The sequence below is a fragment of the Phyllostomus hastatus genome, unplaced genomic scaffold (assembly GCF_019186645.2).
Source record: "Phyllostomus hastatus isolate PE091 unplaced genomic scaffold, TTU_PhHast_1.1 phas_contig_58, whole genome shotgun sequence".
Classification (NCBI taxonomy): domain Eukaryota; kingdom Metazoa; phylum Chordata; class Mammalia; order Chiroptera; family Phyllostomidae; genus Phyllostomus; species Phyllostomus hastatus.
This window is the reverse complement of record NW_025333916.1, coordinates 43,652,788-43,679,290: the sequence shown is the minus strand read 5'-3', so window position 1 is coordinate 43,679,290 and position 26,503 is coordinate 43,652,788. Positions and strand designations below refer to the sequence as shown.

At 45.3% G+C, this 26,503-nt stretch overlaps 1 protein-coding gene across 1 annotated transcript in view; it reads left to right on the top strand.

Moving 5' to 3' along the window:
• Nucleotides 1-26,503, top strand: part of RETREG1 (reticulophagy regulator 1) — a 115,511-nt gene that overhangs the window by 30,306 nt on the left and 58,702 nt on the right. The window contains exons 2-3 of the mRNA XM_045847854.1: nucleotides 786-892; nucleotides 6,037-6,067. Of these exons, the coding sequence (XP_045703810.1) occupies nucleotides 786-892; nucleotides 6,037-6,067 (138 nt within the window). The remainder of the gene's footprint in view (nucleotides 1-785; nucleotides 893-6,036; nucleotides 6,068-26,503) is intronic.

Below are 26,503 nucleotides of genomic sequence, written 5' to 3'. Positions count from 1 at the left end.
TAGAAGACAGTGTTCATGTGTTCTTTAATTCTCTATATTCTCTGTTATGCCTTGTAGTTAGCATTAAGTGACATATTTGTTAAGTTAATTTGCCTATGAATTATGATTACATCAATGTTAATATTATTGGCAGCTTGGGCAATTACCACTGTGAAATGGGCTTCATCCTCTAAGGGAAACCCTGAAGCTCCTTGTGACTTTCTTTTTTTAAGTACTGCAGTGGTTGTGTGCTGTGCATGATAAAAGATTCTTTGTTTCTGGAGAGGAGGTGGGCAGATCGACAAAAGGGTAGTGATCTTAGAGAGAAAGGGTTAGCAAATTGGGTCCTTAATAACTGCTACTTTTAAGAGCTTGGTGGACAGGGTGTACTAGTTAAAGAAATGAATATGGCATAAAAGAAAACCATAAAACAGAGGGCGAGGCATCTACTGTAGCTTCTCTGTGTGTGCTGGAAACCCCCGCAGCTCTGCCTTTCCAGCCCACCGTAACTCTGTTTCAGGTCCATCCCATTCTCCGTCTGTCAGCAGATTGAGATTCGGGCCAGGTTCAAGAGAGCGGGTCCTCTGCCCAAGTTAGAGGCTGGAGGAGAAAGCCTGGCACAGAAGCACACGCGGCCCAAGCGCTTTTACTTTGTTGACTTTGATGCCTATTAAATAACTTCTGCGTGGTCACAGTGGGGTGATTTGAAGAGTGAAATCATTGTTGAAGGTGGCAGAAACTAAACCTAATTTTTTAAAGAAACAAATCCTGAAGCTGCAGTGATTTGTCTGTTTTTGCTCCAATAGGTTCCTTGCATTGACTCCATGGAGAGTGTACCACCTGGTTGCCATCACGATTCTTGGGCGTGTTATTATGCAGATCATAAAGGATATGGTCCTATCCAGAAAGAGAGGTAAGAAAACTGAGAGTTCATTGTTATGATATTTAATTTTTTAGAGCCTGAATGTCCGATCTTTGTGTAGGCATCTGAACCAACAGGTCCTTTGAAAAGGAGCAAGAAGCCAGGTGACATAGGCATTGACCTTGCTATTTTTACCGTTGATTAAATATTTATTTACTGTTGATTAATATTTGTTATTTAATTGATGCTGTCCCTTGTCATAGTTACTGCTCTCAGGCAAGAGGTTTGTATGCATTGGTTTTCTCTTTTAGCTTGAAGCACTATTATTTTAAATACCATTTTGATATTTAAGTAGGCTGCAGTGAGGATAACAGTTAAATATTTATTACATCCTCCAAGTAGAAAATGGGCCACTAGAAAATGGACTGGTTTACGTAATGTATTTTTTCTCCTTCAATGAACAGAAATAATTCAGTGCTTAAAAACAATTTAATGCTTAAATTAGTTTTAATTAGTTGATGACAAAAATGAGTTAATTTTAAACATTAAGTTTAAAAGTGAGAAATTATTTAAAAATGTTTCTGAAGGTGTTTTCTGACTAATTGATCTATATCATAAATCTGAGTCAAGCTTTTCTACACTCAGAGGGTCTTCTTCTACCAATGTTTGCGGTCGTTTTGGGACTGGGCAAAAATTCCTCCTTGGAATAATGGGGCCCTGTGCACATAACTGTGATAGGATTGATTTGATTAAAAGTAGCTAAGAGAACGTTACAGTGAGGCATTTGATGTCACTAAGCATAGCGCCAGATGGAGGGGTGTTTTCGGTGGGGTACACGTAGACAGATGCACGTAAGACCTGCCCAGAGGTCTAGCGCTGGCAGGAGCACCAAGGCCTCTTTGTGAGGGTCATGCCTCTCCCGACGCCAGCACTGAGACCAGGGGTAAAAGCTATGACACATTTACCATCATGATGTCCTGTGGTGGACTTCAGTCTATGTTTTGAGTCTTTATGGATCTTAAACAAAATCATTTACATTTCTGAAAAATGTAAATCATTTTTAAAAAGATTGTTTATGTTGGTATGTTTTGAGGTTTGAAGGTAATTTCTCCATTCTAGTGTTCTGGGAGTGCTTTTGTCCAGTGATTGCTTTTCACGAATCTGTAGATTTGGATGATATTCTTGCACATGTTCTTCCCTCTCTCCCTTCCTCCTCCTCTCTCCTCCCCTGACCTCCCTTTCTGTGTCAGAGACAGACTCCTAATGTTAAAGCCTGACAGGCCCCGCCCTGATGTTCTCTGTCCACCCCAGGTGTGCGCAGGCCGCCCTCCCAAGGTGGAGCACCGCAATGCTGGGGGTTTTGTGCCCGGGCCAGCAGGGTCAGTGCGCGGCTGTTCCCGTGTTTCTGCCTTGACTCATGACTGGCAGAGGGCAGCCTGTTTTTCTCAGGCAGACTGTAACATTTTCACCCTCCGGAACCTCTCTCATGGAAATCTTTGTAGAAATAGCCACTGACAAATTTTATCCATAGTCATTTTAGCTCAGTAGAGGAAGTTGACTCACAGAGCAAGCTGAGCATCTCCGTATTTTCAGCGGTGGAACAAGGAACAGATGAGTGTGCAAGGCCGAGGATGAGGTTGGAAGACCTCATACCTGTCCTTTTCTCACTCCTGGCCCACTACACAGAGATCATTTTCAGCACTGACTCGATGGCTTCATGCTCTGGCCAATAGGAAACTTGCATAATCACAAATTGCAAGGAATGTCTGCCTTGTGAAGATTCAGTCCTTTAAAAAAAATTAAGGTGGCAGAGTTGGGGCAATACTAGCCTAAAGTGTCTAGTTCTTGAGCTCATTGTCTCCATTTCCGAGCTGTGGAGAAACTCCATCACAGGCTGAATTAGTGTCCCACGGCCGCTATAAAAACTGCTGCAAACGTGGTGGCTCCAAACAACAGAAACCACTTCTCTCACGGTTCTGGAGGCCCCTAGTCCAAAATCAGTGTCACTGGGCCAAAGTCAAGGTGTCAGCAAGTCTGTGTTCCCTCTGGAGGCTCTAGGGAGGGGTCTAACTCCTTCCTTTTCTAGCTGGGATTGCTGGTGTCCTTGGCTCGTAGCCACATCACTCCCGTCTCTGCCTCCATGGCTGTATCACCTGCTCCTGTCTGAGTCAACTTTCTCTCTTACAAGGACACTTGTGATTGCATTCAGGGCCTCTCTGCAAAGGATAATCTCCACCTCATGACCCTTAGCTTAATCACACCAGGTCAGTCCCTTTTTCCATAAAGGTGATGTTTTACCGTTTCCAGGGGCTAAAACCTGATGTCTTTGGGAGCCATTATTCAGCCTTCTCCACTCTGTGAACCTCCTTGTCCCGTGAAATGGGAGAAACCAACCCATCCTGCAGGGCTGGGTAAGGGTTGAATAAGAGGGTAGAACAGGAGTGCCTGGGGCACAGTAGCAGTCTGCTCTGTTCAGCACTGCCACGTGATGGGAGCGATGTGGGCTTGCCCCTCGTCAGTCAGTCTGTGAGCGCCTCTCTGTGCTGGGGCCGGTTGTAGGCACTGGGCTTTTTTGGACACACCCCCGTGCTCTCCGTCCAAGTGGAGCTCTCGTGCTGTGCCCTGTAGGACAGACATTTGTCCCTGACCAGTCTTTCTCTCAGGGTTTTCACCGACACTACTCTGAGTATGGCATTTTTGCTGAACAAAAGAAAAAGAGGAGAAGTGGGATTAATTATGGTGCTTTCCCAGCACTCCAGTCTCTGACTGAAGAAACACTGGTGCCTGCTTCCTGCTTTCTGTAAAATCTTTCAGGACAAAGGCCCGTCTGGAGCCTGTAAGTAGCTGGCAGGAGCCTGACTGCTCAGCCTCTCAGCCCTGGCCGTGATGAATTGGTCTCTGGGAGGCACAGGATCGGATCGGCTTCAAATTAGATCCAGATGCAGTTCTGGTAATGCCATGGCTTCGGTCAGAACTGCCAGCCGTGCTCATTAGGCTCCTTGGCCGACAGCCGCAGTGACTCGGAAAGGACGACCCAGTCATCAGGGCTCACGGGGCTCTTCTGTTGCCCCCCCAGCTCTTGACTTTCCCATGCCTCACCACATTTTTGGCTAAAGATACTAAACTTCCATTGTTAAGATTTTAATTGTAATCTTCCTCTCCCTCTGTTACTATTTTTAACACCATCTTAGATGCTTACCATGAAGTAGGCAAGCCAAGTGTAGAGATCCTTCTTGTGAATGAATCTTCCTGAAACCCACAGGAGTCCATGTCTCTGTTACGAGTTGCCACCATGGGCAACCTCCAGCCGCCATGGGTTCCTGTCTCACTCTTACAGCGGTGCACCTTCGAAGGTGTGCTCCCTGCATTCACTGCTTCGTCGGGGCTCTCGGGAGCTCTTCTGCAGCGTGGAAAACAACTTCTGCACCCTTGACCACCTTCCCCTTCTCCCTCATTGCGAAGAACCACAATGTCTTCCCCAGCTCTATGTTAAGATGCTCTCTGGGCTCGCAGGGCTCCACATGGCCACCTGCGTAGCATTTTTACCCGCTGTCTCTCGGTGCCTTTCCTGTCGTGAAATCGACACTACCCATTTGTGCCTCGTGCTGATTGCTACTGCACATGGGCGCACCAGGAGCTGTGGCCTAGCAACTGTAGTCCTTCATGCCCTGTCTATTCTCTGTCATTCCAGCTTGTACCCTGATGGCTTGAGTGACAACCTGTATTCAGTCACCCACTAGTGTGGCCTCATCTTTGACCTTACTTAGCCTTTGGAAATACAGCATCTCAACCCCTGCAGAGGCTGCAGGTCAGTCCTCAGAGGACCCCTCTGCCCAGGCTCCCGTCCCTTGCTACTGTTGAACCAGCTCTTGGTGCTCAGTTCAAGTGTCTTCCTGCTCAGCCTCTTCATCGCACTGCCCCTCAGCCCTGTGCAGCCCCAGCATGGTCTGTGCTCTGTGATTGCAGTGTGACTGTCCTTATATTCTACATGCCCTGTCCACTTAGCCAGCGACTGTGCTCGTGTTTTCAGTAATAACAAAACAAACCCCCAAACTGTTGTCTCCTTTCTCCACCCCTGGCCCCGTGGTTGTCAGAGAAACGTCCTGTGGCAAGGTGGGTTGGTGCTCTAGGAGGTTGTCTCTCCAGCTTTCCAACGTTAGTTGAGACCTCGCTAGTGCTTTTGCATTGTCTGTGTGCTTTGTTTTGATGTGCATCTCACCCCACAATGTCTGAGGCAGCTTCCAAGGAACATAGAGAGTGAGACTGCTTACGAGAGGTCTCGTAGGAGGACAGGAGTCTCATGGCGACCATAATTAAGCAGCAGATTTATCCCTGGGCTTGCTGGCAGCCAAGCCAAAGAGGGAACCAGATCAAATGCACAGTTCTAGTCATCTGATGAAAGGTTGCCAGCAATTTTGAGAAACTTATTCCTGGGGTTAAATGTTAAGATCTTACCACCTAGATCTGTGATAGGGGATACTGAAGAACAAGAGACAACATCTTTTGTATTTGATGGGAAAGTCAGCCATTTCATTAAACTGCCTTCTAGCCGTTTCATTAAAGCTGGCAGTTGAAAATATAATAATACGGCACAGTCCAATGAAGAAAGTTACTGGGGACAAGAAAGCAAATGAGACCTGGGTATATATTTTTCTGCTGATTTCATTTGAGCCTGTGTATAAGCTGAAAACACCCAAGGAATGAACAGGCAAATCTCCCCTTTTGCATATAAGATGTCTCACGTCTCCTCTTGTCAGCACCGAGTCAGAGCTCACTGTGGATGCCACCTCTGTTGTTGGCGCTTTCTCGAGTGGCCACATTCCTCCCTTCCCAGAACGCTCGTGGTGTGTCTTCTTGTATAGTTTCTACCCCGGTTCGTGTTTACTGGAGTGCAGGATTTGGCTGGCCCACTGGACAGTCACGTTCTCAAGGCAGGACCACGTGGTATATAGTTTTCCATCTCCTGTGGTATCTATCCAAGTGTTTTGCGTGCAGTAGTATCTCAGTAAGTATTTGTGGACTAATTGCCTGAATTAATTATCATGTCAAAGGTATATACAGAGCGTGATGGGATAGTTACAGTTTAAAGACGTAGGCATCGCATTTTAAATAGGTCAGAGCATTTCTAAGTTGGGAGACGCCTCCAGAGAAAAATGCCTTGCCCGAGTTTCACCTTTCACTTCTCCTTATTGCAGGTGCGCAGTTGTGGAGGAGCCTCAGCGAAAGGTAGGAAACTTTCTTTCTGTGTTGTGGCTAATGGGGGAAGGTCACTGAGGCGCCAAGATGGATCTCTGAAATGATATTTCAGTGACAGGGACCCAGATCCTAAGGTCATTTACAAGAATGGGAGAATAAAAGAAAATGCCAGCGAATCGAGGGCGAGGATGCAGTCGGGACTCACTGAAGAAGCAGCAGCAGCGCGAGTCTCGCTGGGATGTCGGGCAGCCTGAACGTGCGTGCGTGCTGCCTCACAGCGTGTGCGGACTGGAAACGGGAGGTGTTCCCATGCGGAGCTCCTTCCAGACCTCGTTCCGGGGAGTGAGCAGCGCTGCTGGGGGAGAACCGGGCACCCCAGTCCTGAAACTCTGCCCGAACGTTCCCGGGTTGACCATGCTGTGTCAGTTCAGAGGACTCTGGGGTGGGAGGCGCGGGTGCCAGGTTGCTGGGGGCGAGGGCGCGGCAGGTGCTGACTGACCCCGCCCGAGACCCTCGCCCCGCCACAGACGAGTCATGTCCCCTTTTCGGGTCGCCTCCCGTGAGATGAATGCGGGGCTTCCAAACGGGAGAGGAAAGAGTGGGGAGTCGACAAGGGGAACGTAATTCCCTTCGCCAGCTGTGCTTTTGGGAAGTGGAAAAAATGAGGAAAGTGTAACGATAATATTCCAGTAAAATGAGTGGCCATCTCATGCTGGCCACTTATTTTTTTAAATTCTGCCTTTAAAAAATTCTCGTATTACTTAGAGAGAGGTGCTTGGGGTGCTCTGTTTGTATCCAAGTGGCCAGCATGAGATGAATACACGAAAAGGAGGACTAAATAGTGCCTCTAAATTCCTATGAAAAAACACAACTTGGTATTTTATATAATGTACCTTGAAAAGCTGTGCTCTTGGAAATAATGCTTATTTCAGGTATTAAATGCTTACGAAAGGGTAATTTCATGACCAGCTGGCTTTTGCCTGCTTGTTCTTCCATTTGGGTCCCAGATTTCCATGGATGGAACGTAAATAGGTGAACTTGCCAGGAGACTCCGACACAGAGGGAGACGTTGGAGATAAGGAGGACCATCGGCCCCCCCAGTGGTTCTCAGGGAGGCGGAAGGATGCGTGGGAGGGAGGGCACAGCCCAGGGGAGGAACCAGCAAGGCTGCTCATTTGTCTCGAGGTCTTTCCTGGGGTCCAGTGTTCCAGTCTGTGTGCACCTAAGGGCCCTGGGGCTGGTTGTCGGGGCAGCCAACCATGTGATTAGAGGGACCAGACTTCCTGTCCCTGCTCCTGACCTCTGGGGAGGGGAGAGGGGCTGGAGAGCCAACCAGTCACCCGTGATGTCATCAACCGCACCTGTGTAATGAAGCCTCCGTAAAACCCCAGAAGGACAGGGTTTGGAGGGCTTGTGGGCTGGTGGACATGTGGAGGGACCGCTGGGTCTCTGTGCCCTCCCCCCGTACCTTGTCCTGTGCATCTCTTCCGTGTGGCTGTCCCTGAGCTACATCCTTTGTGATAAATTGGCAACCTAGTAAGTTTACCGTTGCTCTGCATTCTCTGAGCGGCTGCAGCAAATTAATCAAACCCCACAGAGGGCATTGTCCGGAGCCTGCAGTCTGTAGCTGATGAGTCAGAAGCACAGGTGACAGCTGGACTTGGGATTGGTGTCTGAAGTGGAGGGGATACTTTCTGATATTTTTCACTGCAGTTTCCCTTGTACCATTTGCACTCCTAATCTATTCATCCCACTGAAGATGTGAACTTAAAATATTTATTCCTCAAATTCCTTTGGTGATGATTTGGTATGCTGTTTACAGTGATTCTTGGCCTCTAGTACTGGGTAGTGCTTGTGTTTTTAACACTGAAAACATGTGATGGGTAACAGTGGTGGAGAAGAGGTTCTTGGAGGTGGAGGGAGGCACAGTCTTGCTCCTGTGAGGTGTGTGGGATCAGGGTCTTTCCACTTCCAGGGTCTCAGGTGCTGAGCTCAGAAGCCTCCCTCTCACTTGGCCTTAGTTAGAAATCAACTCCCACCGCCACCGGCCTGCACGGCCCGGGTTCCCAGGGTAGCGCACTAGGGTTAGTTTGAACTCTCTGGCACCGTGCGGGTAGTTTGTGTTCAGTCTCAGAGTGAGGCAGACCTTCCCTTTGTGGGGCTCTAGTTGGCTCATTTAAGGGCCATGAAAGGCACTGTTAAAAAGGTGAATCAAACGAGAGCATTCTCCCTGCATACAGCCATTGTAAAGTTTTTACATTAAGAAGAAACGCCTCAAAAAGGGAGCCCTTGTGCACTGTTGGTGGGAATGTCAGCTAGCGCCACCCCTGTGGAACACAGCATGGAGGTTCCTCAAGAAATTAAAAATGGAACTGTATGCTATATAGTCTGGCCGTTCCATTTCTGGGTGTGTATCTAAAGAAAATGAAAACAGGATTGAACAGAGACCTGCACCCTCCTACTCACGGTGGTGTTGTTCATGTAGAAGCAACCTAGGAGCCTGTTGGCAGATAAGTGGATGAAGGCAGTTGGTACATATACACAACGGAATACTATGCAGCTGTTAAAAAGGAGGGAAATATGCCATTGGTGACAGCATGGAGGGACTGTGAGGGTATCATCCTCAGTGACATAGGTCAGACAGAGAGAGCCAGAATACAATATGATCTCGCGTGTGTAGCTTAAAGAAGCTGAACTCATGAAAACAGTGGGTGGGCAGCTGCCAGGGCCTGGGGGGTGGGGGCTACGAGGAGGGGTTGGTCAAAGGGCACAGACTTCAGTTAAAAGGGGATGCATTTAGGGACCTAATGTATGGCATGGTGACTGTAGCTCACAATACAGTATTAATATACTTGTGAGTTGCTCACAGAGTGCATGTTTAATATTCTCACCGTGACAACAGAATGGTAACTATGTGAGGTGAAGGATGTGTTGACTAACCTTGTTAAGGCAAACATTTTGCAATATATATGTATGTCAGGTCATCACATTGTTCACCTCAAACTTATACAATGTTTTACATAAATTGTGTCTCAATAAAGCTGGGGGCGGGGGAAGGAATGCCTCCCTTCTTTCTCTGCATCTAGTGGCTTGTTATTTCACAGGCTGTTATTACTCTCTGGGAAAATTTGCCCTTGTCAGCTAAGCTAAGCTTAAAGTATTTCCTTCAAAACGGAGCAGGAGGACAGTATATGTGTATGTTTATGCATATGGAGTTTTTCTGGATATTCAAAGGGTTTTCATGGTGTTCATGTGTGTGACACTGAACAACATGACAGCAAAGCCAGCATCTAATTTCTGGTATCGTCATCAGCAGTAAAAATGGGGTAATTTTAATCATATGCCCTTCACATACTGACTTTTGTACCTGGAAAATTCATTTTTGTGCACATGTGGTTCTCGGTGGATAAATTTTGAGATGTGCTTGTGCTTGATGCATATTTTTTTAGCAACCAGTAAGCACTGATTCTACAATCTGTGAACAGGATTTATGCAGAGCTGCCTGTCTGCCTAACCAAATTAACGTCTTTTATGACGCATTCCTAGTATTGAGACGAAACCTGATCCACAGTGTAATAGCTCTTCATTTCTGCATGTGACTGGGGCAGAGCACTGAATAAAATCCTCTGTTGACAAAGGAAAGACTGTGCACCTCACCTTTTAAAAACAGAGTCATTTTTAGTTAGGCCAGGTTTTTCTAAGTGTAAACTAGAAAAATGACTTGACTTACATAGGCACCAATCATTCAAAACTGTGTTACCTAGTTCTTTAATTGTACATTATAACCCAGATGAAGGAGCTGTTCTCATCAGAAATCTTGTTTAATTGTTCAGTGCCCATTTACAGAAAACACAGGGGGTTTTCATGGGAACTAACAATTTTGAAAATTATGTCTGAGAACTCTGGGATTTTCTGACAGCCTTGGCCAGAACCCCCCTGCCTCTAGCAGGGCGTCCGTCATAGGAAGCGGGGCTGGCTATCCAGTGGTGGAGAGAGGGCTGCAGATCTGCTTTGCCTTCCCTTGAGCTGACTCGTCGTGGGCACAGCAGAGGGTTAACAGGCAGTCTTCTAGAACCCATGGGGGTGAGCAACAGCTGTGAGCTTTTTGCCACTAGCTGAGTCAAGTTGCGGGATGACTCCTCCCAGCCCGACTCTCTCACCCGCTCTCAGGAGTAGCAGTTATGCAGCCCACTTCAAGGGATAGAGTGCCCCTCGCCTTGTCAGCATCCAGATTAACTGCTCAGGTGTTCTAGCTTTTTTCCTCCCCTCTGGGGAAGAGGAGCAAGAATTTTTGTCTGTAAAACCCGAGTCCCGAGATTGCTCCAGCTCATATGCCTAGAATGAATTGGAGCATTTAAGTAAGAAATGGCTAGTTTCATCCTTGAGTCCAAAGTTATGTCTCTGTTAAAAGTGGAGAGTCATCTAGCATTTACTAAATTGTCCCCTCGGAGGAATAAAATTTAGTGTGACAACTGTCTTCTGTATTTATGAGTCATCACTTACTCATCAAAATTGCATAGACAGGGTAAATTATCAAGTAAAAAGCATTGCATAGTCCTGTGTGTTAAATAACAAAAATTCAACCAAGTGCGTTTAAAGGTTTAATTGGCTGTGTTGAACAACTTATGAATCCGGCAGCATCCCATCCGTCAAATAGAAAGGAGTTCCAAGACCGGTACAAAATGGAAGGCCTTTACAGAGAGGAGGGGGAAGGGGTCAGAGTGAGCGGATGACCTCATCGTCCTGTGGAGAGCCTGTGTGGCAGATGACCTCACAGGTGCTCCCCGGAAAATTCCAGGCTGACTGGGTCAGGTTATATTGCTGGGGAAGGTGGAAACTGCAGGTAGGTTCGGCGTGAAGCCTTGGTTCGGTGCTGTGGGCCTGGCACAGGCGACCCCGTTTGGGCTTCTCCTCCCAACACGTGGTAGCTTGAAAAGTTGACTTTCTTTGCTGTTGGGCACAGCAGTAATTCTGACTCATGCTTTGAAACTGCTCGATTTTACAGCTCTAGCATTTCTGAATGTGTCTAAAAGCCACCTTGTAACCTGTATTTTGAAACCTGGTGCTCATACCTTTCTAATAAGCCATAATATTTGGAAACTATTTTTTTAAGTTTACTTTCAGCCAGAACCCTAGACAGGGAGCCACAACCGCATGAGTTTTAAAATAAAATCTTGCTATGAAGGATGCATCTGATTAGATTAAATGAAAAATATTTTCCTCAAGAAACAAGTTCGCTTACATCCAGAATATGCTGGATTTAAGCATGTGCACTTCTACGCTTGGGCGAGTTTCTGGCCGAAGACGCCTGGGCAGGCCCGGGAGGGAGCTCAGCACCGCTGTGAAGTCTCTGCCCTGCCAGAATAAAAATCCGAATAGGCCTTTTATTCCTTTTTAAAAAAAATAATAATTAAACACAGTTCTGTAGTCATGTATTGCACAATGGAGAGTCAAAAAGCCCTTTTCTTCCTCTCCCAGGAAAGAACAGACCCATTCATTGAGGGAGGGATGGTGTGCTCTTAGCCAGGGCTGCTGAGATGGGGTCCCGAAAGTTTCTCAGAGTTCTCCATCCGGATTCCAGTCTGGTGTGCTCATTTTCAAGGCTGTGTGTTGAAAGTTACCCCATTTGAAGACAAGTATGGAACAAAGGACTGCAAGCTGTTTTTATTTATTTACTTACTTAAACATTATTCATTAGTTTTTTAAAGATTTTATTTATTTATTTTTAGAGTGAAGGGAGGGAGAGAGAGAGGGGGGGAGAGGGAGAGAGAGAGAGAGAGAGAAAGAGAGAGAGAGAGAGAAACACATCAATGTGCAGTTGCTGGTGGTCATGGCCTGCAACCCAGGCATGTACCCTGACTGGGAATCGAACCTGCGACACTTTGGTTCGCAGCCCGCGCTAAATTCACAGAGCTACGCCAACAAGGCTCCAAGCTGTTTTTAGAGCAGTTCTGGAAGACAGTGATACAGAGAATCACACTTAATTCTTCACCGTCAGCGGCGTACCTATATAAAACATTATTTATGAGTTTTAGAAGTGCCTCATGCTAGACATTTAGGGGCCATTCTTTTCTCTCAGGAGTCTGTCCAACTCAAACGCGTACCTAGAATGTGAGTCCAAGGGAAAAACCCTTCATGAAATTGATGTGGGTCTTCGTGACAGCAGCTGATGGATTTCCCAAGGCATTACTAATAAAACAAAAGAGGAAGTACAGTACCGTCCATAGCCTGCCGGTTTCATTGACAAGGGTGTTGAATTGTTAGGCCTGATCCTTCATGTCCGTTGCTGTCACGAGGAACATACTCTCCTTACGTTCGAGCAGAGTTATCGAGTGAAAACGTGGGGAGAAACACAGGGGTCGGCTGGCCGTGGGTCTGGGGGGGGCAGCCCTTACGTGGCCATAAATGACTTCCTACTTAGGGCTCCTCATGTGAAAAGCTCTCAGTATTATATTTTTGTTATAATTTTCACTTTTGATAGCTTTTAACATTTCTTTAAAATAATGTAATTCCATAATAATCTGTTTTAACATTAGTTCTATCATCATTTTCCCCATAATTTTAGAAGTACTTCATCTTTGCATAATTAAAAGTGTGTGTACATTGTCATTCCCTGTGGTGGCCCCTTGGGTCTCTATGGCCACTTGATGACAAATGACAACTACAACTCTGATCATTTTCATCTCTGTTTGCAGATTCTCTTAACCCCATGCCTACTAGGTTTCATTAGGTAGTAGATCCTGAATTACTAAGGATTCGAAAATGTAGCTCATGTATAAACATATAAAAAAATTAAGCTAAACTAATTGTTAACAAATAGCATTTTTTTCCTCCGATTCAGTACATTTAAATTACCAGAGAAGGAAGACTAGTAGTTAAAATTTCTCTTAACTTGCCCTAGCCTATGTTACAATCATTTGAATATAAAGACTTCACATATAGTTTAAAATCTTTTCCTTTTCTTCCCCCCCTCCCTCCTTCCCTCCCAGATCCAAACCTGAACAGAGTTTGTATAAAAGTTCATTTGAGCCAAACTGACTACAGTACTGAGCAATAAGATAAAAAATGCTTCGAGGGTGACACTTCTGCAGTTTCTTATGTGCTTTGGAACTAAGGAGGGAACCTAAGGAGGATTACAGGAAGGTAGGAGAAAGCAAGGCAGGGATTGGGTTAGAGGATAGTTAACCAGATCATGAGTTCTTTTCAGGGTGGTTACTCTTCCCAGGGGTCTGAAGAAGGCATTTCAAAGGTGTTAACCTAGATGTAAAAAGCAATAGGCAGGACCTGCCTAAGGCAAAGATGAACTTTTACTAGGTAAGTTATAGGCCTGGTGGTGACTACGCCCCACGGCCTGCCCAGGGAGGGCTTTATGAACAGATGACCCTGTGAGGTTACTCTCGGTTAGATTTAGTGCAGCGCCCTTTTTTAGTCCCCTCTTTCTCTGTCTCCCTACTGTTCCCAAACATTTTTATTTGTATTCATGTTTGCCAACAGCATTTAAAAGGTATTCTTTCTGATTTTAAAAATAACACATGCTAATTTAGAAAACTGAAAATATAGGACATTTATTTAAAAATGAAAACCCAAAGCTTTTATAACCCCACCACCCAGAAATGAAACTCACTTTCAATTTTATTTTCTTCTAGTCTTTTGTAAAATTATATATATATATTTTTTTCATTGATTTATCTGTCCTTTCAATAAATGTTTATTGAATGCCTTCTTGCCAGGCATTTGTGGAAGGGAAAAAAAGCAACAATAGACAAACAGCTGTGTCCTTGTGGAGTTCTGGTGAGTGAGCCAGAAAAATAAATGTCACCACAGTACATAGTGTTAGATGGGGTTTAAGAGAAACTGAAGCACTAGAGGGGACTAGGGAGTGTGAGGGTGGGCAGGGAGAGTCAAGGTGAGATAAAGCGTTCAGGAAAGGCCCTCCCGAAACAGACTTTTGAGCAGAGACGTGAAGGAGGTGAGGGTGTGAATCAGGTCTGGAGGAGGAGCTTCCAGGCAGATGGAATAGTAAGTGCAAAGGCCCTGAGGCAGAAACTGTGTATGAGGGTGATTTTTCTTTTTTTTAGATGCAGCTATAGTATCTGGGATAAATGGAATATTGTGTACCTCATTCAGATCATGTGCACAAGAATATGTAGGGCTATGAAAGTTTATTCTTTATTGCTGATTATAAAAATTATAGATTTACAGCAAGCACAAGGAGGTACAATGGGCAGTACATCAGATGCTGGTACAGAGATGTGGTATCGGCGGGGCCTGCACCCGTGGGTGCGGTAGGTGGCACGGAACTCCGCAGGCAGCACGGCCTTGGGTATCCAGTCACCTAAGTGCCAAAGAGCCGCCGCCCGGAGATCGGGCTCCAGTTACGAGGAGAGAGGTGGCTCGGCTCAGTCATTGGAAACAAAGGTCAGGCCCACGTCCAGATAAGCACCTGGGCTCAAAGGAGGGGACGGAGCCTCAGACATAAGTCCAAGGTCCCTGTGTCACTTGACACTAGGCCTCATAGGATAGGGTTATAGAAAATTATTAATGCATACTGAAGTAGTGAGTTGAAATCCTTAATTTCCAAGGTCAAGTGGTATCTGAGGGGTGGGGTAAACGTTCCGAAATTCTTCCTTTCCGTGGCTCAGCGACAAGTCCGAAGACGAGCCTCCAGACACAGGTGAGGGAGCCTGAGTGCTCGTCCTCACGACCTGGTGTCTGTCCCCCAAGAAGTTCCAGCGAAGTAAAACTTGGACACCCCTCGCGCCGTCCAGAGTAAGACTGGTATTTCCAGCCTTATGCTCAAACCGGAGTCTTCCGGCCATTGAGCAAAACAAACCTGAGAAGACACACGCGTTCTCTTCCGAACAACCCAGCCCTGGGTTCTGCTGACCCGTCTGCCTGTCCGTCCATCTGTCAGATGCCAGCTGTCAGTCTGTCTGCCTGTCAGTCTGCCTACCCAGCTCTACATGTCCTTTCACTGTGTTTTCACGATCACGTCTGACATATTGAAACATACGTGGAACATCCCCGTACATTGTGAGACAGCTTACTTGTGAGACCCTGTAAGTAATGAAACAGACCGACGAGACCCTCTCCCCCAACAAGGACTGGAGCTGCTGTGCTTCCCCGCTCCCCGCAGCCGCCTCCCCGCGCCAGAGGCGAGCACGGCCCTGGCTTTTGTGTTCTTCGCTCCTTTGCTTTTCAAAATCTATATACTTGTATGTGGATGTGTACATACAAATATACATATAAGTATACCCATATTTTAAATTACATATATATCTTCCTCACTTAAACTTTTGTTTGGAAGTCTGTAAAAACAGTGCTGTATTTATGTAGGCCCCTGGACCAGTGTCTGAGCACAAACAGTTCTCAGGAAGATCAACCCCACGTTACTGCATGGAGACGTCGTTCATTCATGTTTGTTATTGTATCACGTTCCACCGTGCGACTAAACCACAATTTACTTAGACCTCTGTTTCCACTGGACTGTAGAGCTCCTGTTCTTACTGGGCTGTGTGTTGCTGCTGTGAGTGTGAGTGTGCTCTACGGCCGTTCCACGAGCAGGAAATACCGGGCTCGTAAAGTGAATGGTTTCCTGAACTGGATCGCTGTTGTCAGCATAAGCAATGTCCAAACCAGTAAGAATTTTTTACTTGAACCAAATTTATTTGAACCAAATTGACGACAGTTGCCAGGGAACAAAATCTCAATGGATTGAGGAAATGCTCCAGAAAATGGCAGTTTTACCACTTATTTTATACAACACAATCAAAGGAGAAGACAAGGGGTTACACGAAATTCACTGGTGGTAGATTAGGGAGGTGGGGAAAAAGCAAAGTGGGGAAACCGCAAGGATTGGATACGAAGTAACTCGAATAGACACTTCTCTTACACAGGTGGGTACAGGATAGTGAACAGTCGACAGTGGACTCAGTGACAATAACAACGAGGGGTTTGGAGGTCTCTGCTCCGGTGCAGTGAGGGTCCGGATAAAGGAATTTACCCTGACTTTCCAAAGGTGTGTTATCATAGATGCAAAAACACAAGAGAAGGGCTCAGTTAAGGTTAAAGATTGGTGTTTGTCAAGAAAGATACTGGCCCAGGACTTGACTACCCTCTATGACTTGCTTTTAGTTAGAAAGTTTGAATTTCATACCATCCTACGAGGTTACTGTAGGACTCTGAGTTTGTAAGGACGCTATTCAGGCCTCCCCTGAGCTTGTTAGGTCTGGGGTGTGGCCCCTTTCTAGTCCACACTGTGCATTTGAAAGCTTGTGTAAAATCTGCACTGATTCTTTGGCTCTGACAGCTGTTTTAGAAACACTTCCTTGAGAGGCTGTTGTGGTGCTGGCTGCCACTAGAGGGTGCCCAGGAGATGGGACATCAGCATGTCCGGGAAGCTAAGAATGAGGTGGCTACTGTTGAAACCTAGCTGTGCGTCTCCGAAGTGCTCTTAGTACAGCTTATTTCAGCAGGGCAAAAAGAGTGTTGCTCTAGTTGCAAGAAGACAGTGCAGTTAAAGGGTGTTCTGTATCCATACACATGTATGCGTGGGTACAGCTATATTGTAATATAGTAGGGGAGGGAAGAAAATGAACAATGAACAGGGAGTAAGATAAGTGATAGAAGGGTGTCAGTGGAGAAGGAGACAGACCAGGTGGGGAGGAAGTCCACCAGTCAGTGACAGGTGATTGCGCTTCTCAGTTTAGGAACAAGCTGAAGACTGGTGAGGCCTCTCAGAGCTCAGGGGTGCTTTGAGTGCGTCCTCATTTTACTGCTTATTTCTATCCACTGTCTGATGAAACCTTTTGAATATTGTTTATTATGTGCTCTCCAAAGCGTGTCCTTCCCTGTCTGGGCCCTGACTTAGTACTTTTTCCTCTCTTGGAAACAAATACAAACATGGTGCCCCTCCCCCCACTCCCCCTCCCCCGCCCCAGAGCTCTACATACTCTTGAATCATGCATCCCAGAAAATCGTTCAGTTTGCAGTTGTGTGGAGGGAGGACCGCTTGGTGAGTTGCTGACCCTTAGGCGTGAAATTGACCTGTGAGATAAGGAAGGCAAAGGTCCCTGATTGTTAGAAAAGGGTACAAAAGAAAAGACCGAACAGGCCTGTCCTCAGGACCTTGGAGTGTTTGTGGTAGACGGAGTAGCTCCGCCCCTGCCCCTATCACGAGAGCTGTCCACCTCCTAATGCCCAGAACTGGTTACTGTGTTCCTTCCCTGGCAAAGGGACTTTGCAGATGTCATTAAGTTAAGGATCTTAAGACAGGGGCATGATCCCAGATGATCCCCGTGGCCCAGTGTCAGCGTAAGAGGGAGGCAGGCGGTCAGGGGCAGGAGATGCTAAGCTGCTGGCTTTGATGATGGAGCATGTGCCCTTCACTTGTCATTTTAGTCACGTTTCCTTTTTATTTGTATTTTTGAAAGAGGAAGGTATGTGCAGGAAGGGGGGAAATTGATGTGAATAACATTATTATTGAGAGGTATTTGGTAAAATGGGGGGGAAAAGGTGTATCATGTTGTACCCTTATTGAGTAGATTGCATTACTTGTGTGCTGTTTGTTAGGGTTTTTTTGAAAGCTATTCTTACTTGTGCTTGTTTTTAATACCTGAACAACTGGGAGAGAGAACTTATAATCCTGCAGTCATTTGGCTCGTGTTCTTGGAGAGTATTTTTAAACTATAATTTCAGAGCCATCTAATGCCATTAAAGCATCAGAGGTGCCTTCAGTACTCAGTTCTGCTGAACGGCACACTTTAGATTTTGAAGAGTATTATGACTTCCGCTGGAAACACATTTGTAAAAGATGTTTTCCTGGATGTTTGCCTTAATTTTGTTTATTAAAAAGAGTGATGATATTTTCAGTCATGACTCAGGAGTCATCTGCCTGGGAAAGAAAACTCTGAATTCCAACGCTTATCAAGCTAAGCATTCTCAAGTCAGAAATGGATATTTATTTTGAACAGATTGCACATTTAAATATTCTTCCCCCCCTGCCGGGGCTAAGTTGGAATTAAATCATCTGGCTTTAAAGGGCTATTAATGGATGCACCATGCTTGGAATAAATCGTGAAGACTCAGTAATCAAGAGAGGTTCAAAATGGAAAAGAAACTTGCATTTTTTTAAATTGAGAAATGAATCCGAAACTGACCTGGGGTCCAGACAGCTCTCTCCTCCTAGTCTGAGTCCTGTTAAACTGGGATGGAGAAGACCACCCTTCTTGTGTCTCGCTCCTATGCAAGGTGTTCAGTGGACGCAGAGGCGATTGAGTCGGGCCACTCCTGCTGGCCTCGTGGAGGGAGGAAGTGTTGCTGGTGCTGGGGGGTGCATGGAAATTTAGAGATCAACTTAGAAGTTTGTCTTTGTTCCTCGAATTTTCTTCCGCTGGCTAGAATATGGGATCTGTAATTTAATCAATGGCAAGAAGTAGTCAGCTAAAATCCTAGAGAAGGTTTTCCTCTTGATACTGATAACTGATTGCAGACTGGAACACAAGCGATTCTCTGCTAAGCAGGTGATTTTGAGAAGTAGAAGGAGGCCAGTAGAAGCGGATGAGGCTGCTCGGACCCCAGTGCTGCATCAGCAATGTTGCCTGAGCTCGCTGCCTGCACTCGGCGGGCCCGACCTCTTGGCCTGGGGTTCTCTTCCTGCCCATCTCCCCCCTTTGGATCTTAATAATGAGTATAAGTAGAAGAAATTAATTGGTTGGTACAAGGCATAGAAATACAGAATTAAAGAGTAGGAGAAAACTACAGGTAATCCGAGCCTCTGAAAAAGATCTTAATGAAACAATTATAATCTGTTCAGGACTCAGGTTCCTGGAGGAAGGATTGGTTGCTAGTCCCCTGGGCTAAGTAGTTGTAGCATCTCATGACCCGCTTAGATGCAAAGAAGAAATACTCTCTTTCATATTCTTGTTGGAAACTCTTTCCTGCCTATTACTGTAGAGCTCTGGGACTCCTGAATTACAGGAGTTATTTCAGGGGATGTTGTAGATACTTTGGTGTGCACCATTTTCACATACTACCTTCACCAGTTTATATCCTGACACCTTTGGAAGGCAACTTTACAGCCACTAGCATAGGTCTGACTTTGTGGTCAGGGCTGGGGGGAAGTGTGGGTCATGGGGCAAGGTCACCTAACATCAAGGCGCTGTTAAGGGTGGAGCCATTAACCAATCCTGACCACACTTCCCTCCCCCAGCCCTGGAGTCTCATAGCTCCTGGCCCCTCATTCACGGAAGAGGAGGAGAGAATCCGGACAAGATAGAAAAGTGGCTCCAATATCACATTTTTTTGGTCACAAAGGTTACAATACAGTATTCTCAAGATCCTTTTTAAGTTTTTAATCAGCAGTTCATGCGAAACTGAATAGAAACAAGATTGACGATGAGCACATGGCGACTCCCCAGTCTGCCACTCTTTTCTTTCTATCACGGCTGCGTTTCGCTGCAGAACAGACAAGCGTCTGCTTTAGGCTGGACACGGCTCCAAGTTCTGGGTCGCCTCCAGGCATGCTCCTCCCCCTTCGGTCTCGTTGGACCCGAGGCCATCGAAGGCATGTGGTTATTCTGGTTTTTATTGCATGTTTACATCTTTTGATGTATGCATATAAATGTTTCCATTTATGGGGTGTAACCTAACTATAAGTCCCATCTCCCCATTTATTTTTGAAGATGGCTACTTTACCTTTTCCTTACCCTCAGTATTTTGCAGGTGCTTCTTGAATTTTCGGCCATAATTATCAGTTTTAGCTAGCACTGATTTTCAGGGATTTACTCAATACCTTGTTGTTCTGTCTTTCAAAATCAGAACAGTTTTACCCAATAATAGTTTCCGGATGTGAAATTATTGGCAAATTTGACATTATGATGGCATAATTGTATGTATCCATACATTCAGAGCTAAAGGGCTTTGTGAAAACTGCTGTTACAAGGCCCTGGCTCATGTGGCTCTGTGGATTGAGTGCCGGCCTGCGAATCAAAGGGTCACTGGTTTGATTCCCAGTCAGGGCACATGCCTGGGTTGCGGACCTGGTGCCCAGTTGGGAGCATGTGAGAGGCAACACATTGATGTTCCTCTCCCTCTGTTTCTCTCTCCCTTTCTCTAAAAATAAATAAAATTTTAAAAATATATACCACATGCATATTTATCAAAGGGCCTGTTTGTACACATTGAAAGGGAAACTTAGAAGAACCAAGAAGTACAGGGGTAGGCAAAGTAGGTTTACAGTTGTGAGTATGTGAAACACAAGAGTTTTAAAGCTGTAGTAATAATTAATAAAGCTATTACAATAATCATAACCTGCACGTCTTCTTCCATGTCGACAACTGCAGACCTACTTTTACCGACCTTTATGTTCATCCACCTACTTCTGTAGCCTAAATTAATGCTGCTGAAATAAGAGTTGAGTTTTTGTATCAAAGATTAAATCCCCATTGTTGGAAACATTCGTGGTTGTTCAATAAAAGTCACCAGAGAGCCAGCTATGAACTAGGCTGTGCAGACTATGTTGCAATGTGAATGCAGAATGTTTTAAAAATGTTCCTTTCATTCTGAAGAAATCCAGTTTTCCTGTTACCTGTGCAGGACGTTGTTAGGGGTCTATTGTTTCCCTCCGTAAAGTATCTTTTATCTTGGGCCTGACTCTGGAATTCTGCACTTGAACCTCTTGTGATGTTTGTAGAGCGGTGAAGCACTTCATAAATGTGATATTTTGGGTCTGAGAATAGAGAAGGGGAGGTGGCAGTTTCTCCAGGCACCCTGTGGGTGTCTGACAGCTGCTATTCTGGATTCCTGTTTAAACTTCGGGGACACTTTCCCTGTCGGCACCTTGAGCTCGGTCAGCGGCTTCATCCTTCCGACATTTCATCAAGGCCCGCCTCGTACCAGGCGCTCTGCCGGGGATCCGGCCGGGTTCCTCCTCTCTTCTCAGGGTTTTGTTGTGTTTTCCTTGATGTGGGAACAAGGGGAGAAGGTCTCAATGTCAGCGAGGTGGTAGGAAGAACAAGCATTGTACCTTGTTAGGCAGAGTTGAAACTGTGTCATTCACTGTTCAAGTGATTCTGAAGAGATGCCGTTGCTGTTTGTTCTACATGAAGAGAGGGAGCCTGTGGCCCAGAATAAAAATAGGTCTAAGTATTACATCATCAGAAAAAGTTTTCATTGGTACGGCGTGCCTTCAGGGAAGAAAGTCCACAGTTGTATGTAGATTGATTCTGTTATGCTTGCTGAAATAATTTTAAGACAAAAATAAGAAAAAGGAGGGAAGGAATACTTGAAGAGAGCCACAAAGTTCATTTTGCACGTATTGATTAATATTTCAAAATTAGGATTTGGTGTTCATTTTTATGCATATTGAATTAGCACCCTACTGATTCCTGATTTTCAGTCACTTGTTATAATTGCATCTTTTATTTAAACTGTAAAAACATCTTTGAGGTAACATGTTGCTTCTAACAGTGTACCTCTTTCTAAATGTTGAATGTTTCTTTATCCAGACCATGAAATTTCAGGATCTGTGCAGTGGAAATGCAGAGATACCAAAGGAAATTTTCTTTTTGGTGTTTTTTATTTCTCAGGACTTTGGTAACCGAATCTCATAGCTTTACGTGTTAGGACCCATGAAGACTGGACTTGCTGAGATTCTCCCAGTGAGGGGTGAAGGCTTTTAACTCACCGCCTACACTGTGCATTTCGTCATGACACTGCGGCACAGCTGGAGGGACAGGGCTCAGACGTCCTGGGGCTGCTTTGTGGGCGGGGAACACCGCAGGTCTGGGGGAGCTTCTGTCAGGACAGCAAATGGAACCCCCTCAGTGTGGCATCAGTCAAGGAGGAATTGTTATTTGGACTCCGTGTCCTATGGAGGCTGAGACCACGAAATGCAGGGAACCGGGAACAGAAGCCGCTCGAGATGCCCCAGGACACCGAGGGAGGTGACGGTGCAGGGCAGCTGAGGAAGGGAGAGGACCCTGGATGAAGACGACGGTGACTGCTCACGAATGTCATCCATTAGTGCTTACGATTTGCCAGGCACTGCACTAAAATGCTATCAGCGTTACTTAATTTGTCCTCATGACAATTTACAAGGCAGGAAGCATTAGCCCCGTTTAAAAGACGGGGACACTAAAGCTCAGTTAAGTAACTCGACTACGGGGATTTCAACTCAGGTCCTCCTCTCCCGTCCAAGCCAGCGGGCTGACCTCGGTGTTCCATCCCAGCCCCTCCCAAACAGCTTGTACTTCCTTTCCTAGAACATAGTTTCTTAAGCAGTGTGTAGGCAAATGAAGTATAATAGAAAGAAAGTTAGAACTTTAAAACAAGAATTTAAAACGTTTTCATCACATGGCAGTATGGAGGAAGTGAACAGATGGTTGGAGCCGTCAGGGTGCCAGGATTGATGGAGGAGACGGAGCCCATGGCGGGACCTCAGCGGGGTCGAAACGAGGACCCAGGCAGTGGGGTGCTGGGGGTCCCCAAGTGTCGGAGAGACTAGTTATGTTCTTCTGTGGCTGAATTGTGTTTCTTTGCTGTTGCTAAAAGCTTCCTTTTAATAGGTTTAAGGCTTGTTTTCCCCACAAAAATGCAACTATACTTTTAGTAAAAACATGTTGATCTTTGTCATGTCAACCGCTTTTTCCTTGGCATAGGGTTTCTCCTTACACGCAAACTATTTAAGTCTTGGGACATAGTGTGGCACCAATGGAAGAAACTTTGACCTTGGAGCAAATACCAGTTCAGCTCTCAGGCCTCAGTTTTCTTACAAGCTAAATGAGGTGGGCGGGCTTGTTTGGAAGCTGTGGTAATCCAGACAGTATGGTACACAGATCAGTGGGACCGGAGAGGGTCCGGAAGTAGACTCATACATATATGACAGCTGATTTTCAACAAAGGTTCAGAGGCAATTCAGTGGAGGAAGGACGGCTTTTTAACAGATAGCACTGGAAAAGTTGATAACGTGTGCAAAAGCATAAACTTCGATCCATACCTTGCACAGCATACCATATTTAACTCAGAAGGGCTTGAACATAGGCCTACATCTATAAAACTCTTAGAAGAAAATGTAGGAGAAAGTCATCATTTCCTTAAGAAAGCTTAAGGAAAGATTTCTTCGATGCAATGCCATAGATATGATCATTAAAATTTTAGAAAAATTTGACAAATTGAATTTCATCAAGATTAAACATTTTTGCTTTTAACAGACACTATTGAGATAATAAAAAGTCAAGGCACAGATTGGGAGAAAATGTTTGTAAATCTATGTAAATATAGCTTATAAAAATTTGTATCCAGAATTTATAAATAACTCTTAAAACTTAATAAAAAAGCAACCCAGTAACAAAAAGTCCAAATGATCAGTACAAGTACTTTGATTGAGGTAAGCACAGGAAAATATGCTCACCATCATTAGTCATCAGAATTGCTATTTAAAACCGCATTGAGATGCCACTACACCTGTTTTAACGGCCAGAGTTTTAAAAGACTGGCCATACCAAGTGTATTTGAGGAAACAATGTGAAGCAATTGGAACTCTCCAGTTCTGCCTGTGGTCCAACCATTGGCTAAGAGTTGGGCAGGATCTTAAAGACATAAACATATACCCACCATGTGATTCAGTCATTCCATTCCTGAGTATTTACCCAAGGGAAATGAAAGCATTTGTCCACACAAAGTCTTGTATGTGAACGTTCATGGCAGTGTTATTTGTTATAGCCAAAAGCTGTCTGTCGACGGGTGGACAGATAAATTGTGGTATGTTCATGCACTGGGATACTGCAATATAATAAAACATCATGAATTATTGATACATTGATAAATGAAACAACATGGATGAATCTCAAAATAATTATGCTGTATAAAAGAAGCCAGACAAAAGTAGTACATGCTATATGATTTAATTTGTAGAGTTTTTATAATCTTTTTTAAAATATTTTTTTAGATTTTATTTATTTGTTTTTAGAGAGAGGGGAAAGAAGGGAGAAAGAAAGGGACAGAATCATGGATGTGTGAGAGATACATCAATTAGTTGCCTCTCCTGCTACCCCAGCTGGGGACTTGGCCCGTAATCCAGGCACGTGTCCTGACTGGGAATCGAACTGGCAAGCTTTTGGGCTGCAGGTTGGCACTCATTCCAGTGAGCCATACCAGCCAAATCTGTATAAAATTTTTAAAATGAAAACTAATCTGTAGTTACAGAAAGCAGATTAATCCTTGCATTGGAAGGGGAAGGGTAGTGCAGGGAATGGCAGGAGGGATTAAGAGACCAGGAGACTTTTGGGAGGGTGATACAATTGCTCATTATGTTGATATTGGTGATGGTTTCATGGGTGTATAAATATCTCAAAAGAATAAACATGTCAAATCATGCACTTTAAATATGTGCAGTGTATTGTGTGTCAATTACACTGACAAGACTCTTTAAAATAAAGTGGGTGCAGCAGTCAGCACAACTACACGAATGAGAACACACACAGCAGTTTGTGTGTAGAAGCCAGCAGAAATTTTGTTCCACTTTTCGCAGATGGTTCCAGAACTAGTATTTGTATTGCCAAGGCGTCCCTTTCATGTGTGCTGTGTTTTAAGAGGGCCTTTGACTTTTGAGTGTAATGTGTTACCCACTAGAAAACAGAGACGTGCTTTACGGGGCCTGGTCAAAGACGGACAAGTACGGACCCGGCTCTGGAGCTGAGTTTTCCTTGGGGATGCCTTCCCGTCTCCTTGTTTGCCTGTTACAAAAACCAAGGCCACGGACGGCGGGGTGGCAGGGACAGCCGGTTCTCCTGCCTCCTGCCTCGGAGACTGGCAGTGCTCCCAACCCCAGGCCTGTCTGCAGTCTTTCAAACACCCACTCCCCTGCTGCTGCTGTTTGTAGATAAGCGAAATGGATTGACACCCACTCTGACACCCCTGCACCCCCAATGACAAGCCTTCGGGTGGAAGTCAGGTGGGCGTTTCCTTTCCCTAGTGCCGTGAAAGCTCACCCCTTCCTCCATCTGTAGTGACGGAAAGCAGAGCTTTGGTGTTTGGAGGCTGGGTTGGTTGCAAAGGAGTGTGGCCCCTGGGGTGGTGTTTTTTAGGTGGGCATTGGAACTATTCTGTGTTTTGCTTGTGGAGCCGGTTTCATGGATGCAAGCATTTGTCAAAACTCACCAGATTTTATGCTTGAAATGCATCCATTTTAATTTTGTAAATTATACTTTAATAAAGGTGCGATCTTAGAAACTCCACATGGTTCTTTCCTCAGCTCTTGGCCCTCAGCTGTAGAGTATAGTGGTCCCTCCCAGGGTGCATCCACCTGTGTATACCCCCCCCAATTATGTTTTGATGAAATAATCATGTCATTGTCTCCCTGTGTAGTTTTTCTTAGGAAACGAGAGTAAAACCACTCTTTTAGTTGCTGTTTCAACCATAGGCACATAGATTAGTTTTTACTGTTGAACTTGGATATTATTTCTTTACATCTGTGTTGCTAAGGACAAGTCAAGTGTGAAATTGAGGCAATTTTCACTAATGAAATATGAAAAGAAAAGTTTGATGATAATTAGTCAAGTCTCTGCTAATGTGTAAGCTCTGGGGTGGGGCGGGGTCCACAGTGATATCCTTCCTGGAACCGCTCAAGCTCAGTGGTGTCACAGAGTAAACACTTGTTCGCCAGTCAGTTGACTGAATTGATCCATCTCTCCTGTGGTGGTTCTGAGTCATCCATGTGAAGCAGCTGCTTTACTCTCTGGTCTCCCTAAAAGACTCACAGGATGTATTAGCCAACCGTCCCCTTTTCTGTGCTCAAGAAAATCTCTGGGGGGTTGCTCGGAGCGTGGGTGAGCTGTTGGCGGTGGGGTGCCCAGCACCCCTGCTTGTCTGCAACAGGCACGCTGCTATCCCTCGCCTTTCCAAATTACTCATTAACGAGCCTGAGTCTTTCCCGGCTCTGATTTTCCTACAGACCCAAGTGAATCATTCACCGGCGTGTGTATGAATTTCCAGAAGGGTTCAGAATCAAAGGGTTTCGGATTCTCAGTTCTTAAGATCCCTTCTGCAACCTTGGAAGTCGAGGTAGAGACGAGGCCACCACTTAGCCCAGGCCTGTGCCCACCGAGGAGGTGCTTCTGTGTCACAGCGACATTACTCCTGAGCCCCCCGCAGTCGAGCCTCATTAGTTCTGCCCCTTCCTTCTGCTTAGCAGGTACACTTTGTTCTCCAGTTTGATCAATTATTGACTTTATAAATGGCTCTTCTGGATAAACAAGCGTAATAAGGTAATTGACTTGCTCTTAAGAAGTTTGTGAGTGTTTAAAAAGCATCAGTAGGAGAGACTGTGGCCGTGGGAAAGCCGATGGTGTTGGTGATTTTTAGTTGGGGGATCCAGGCCAAAAGGAGAAGGCTGTTCACTTCGATGTCCAGGTCCCCACCTGAAGGGGCGTCCGGTTTGGGTAAATCTGCTCATTGAGCGTCTGCATT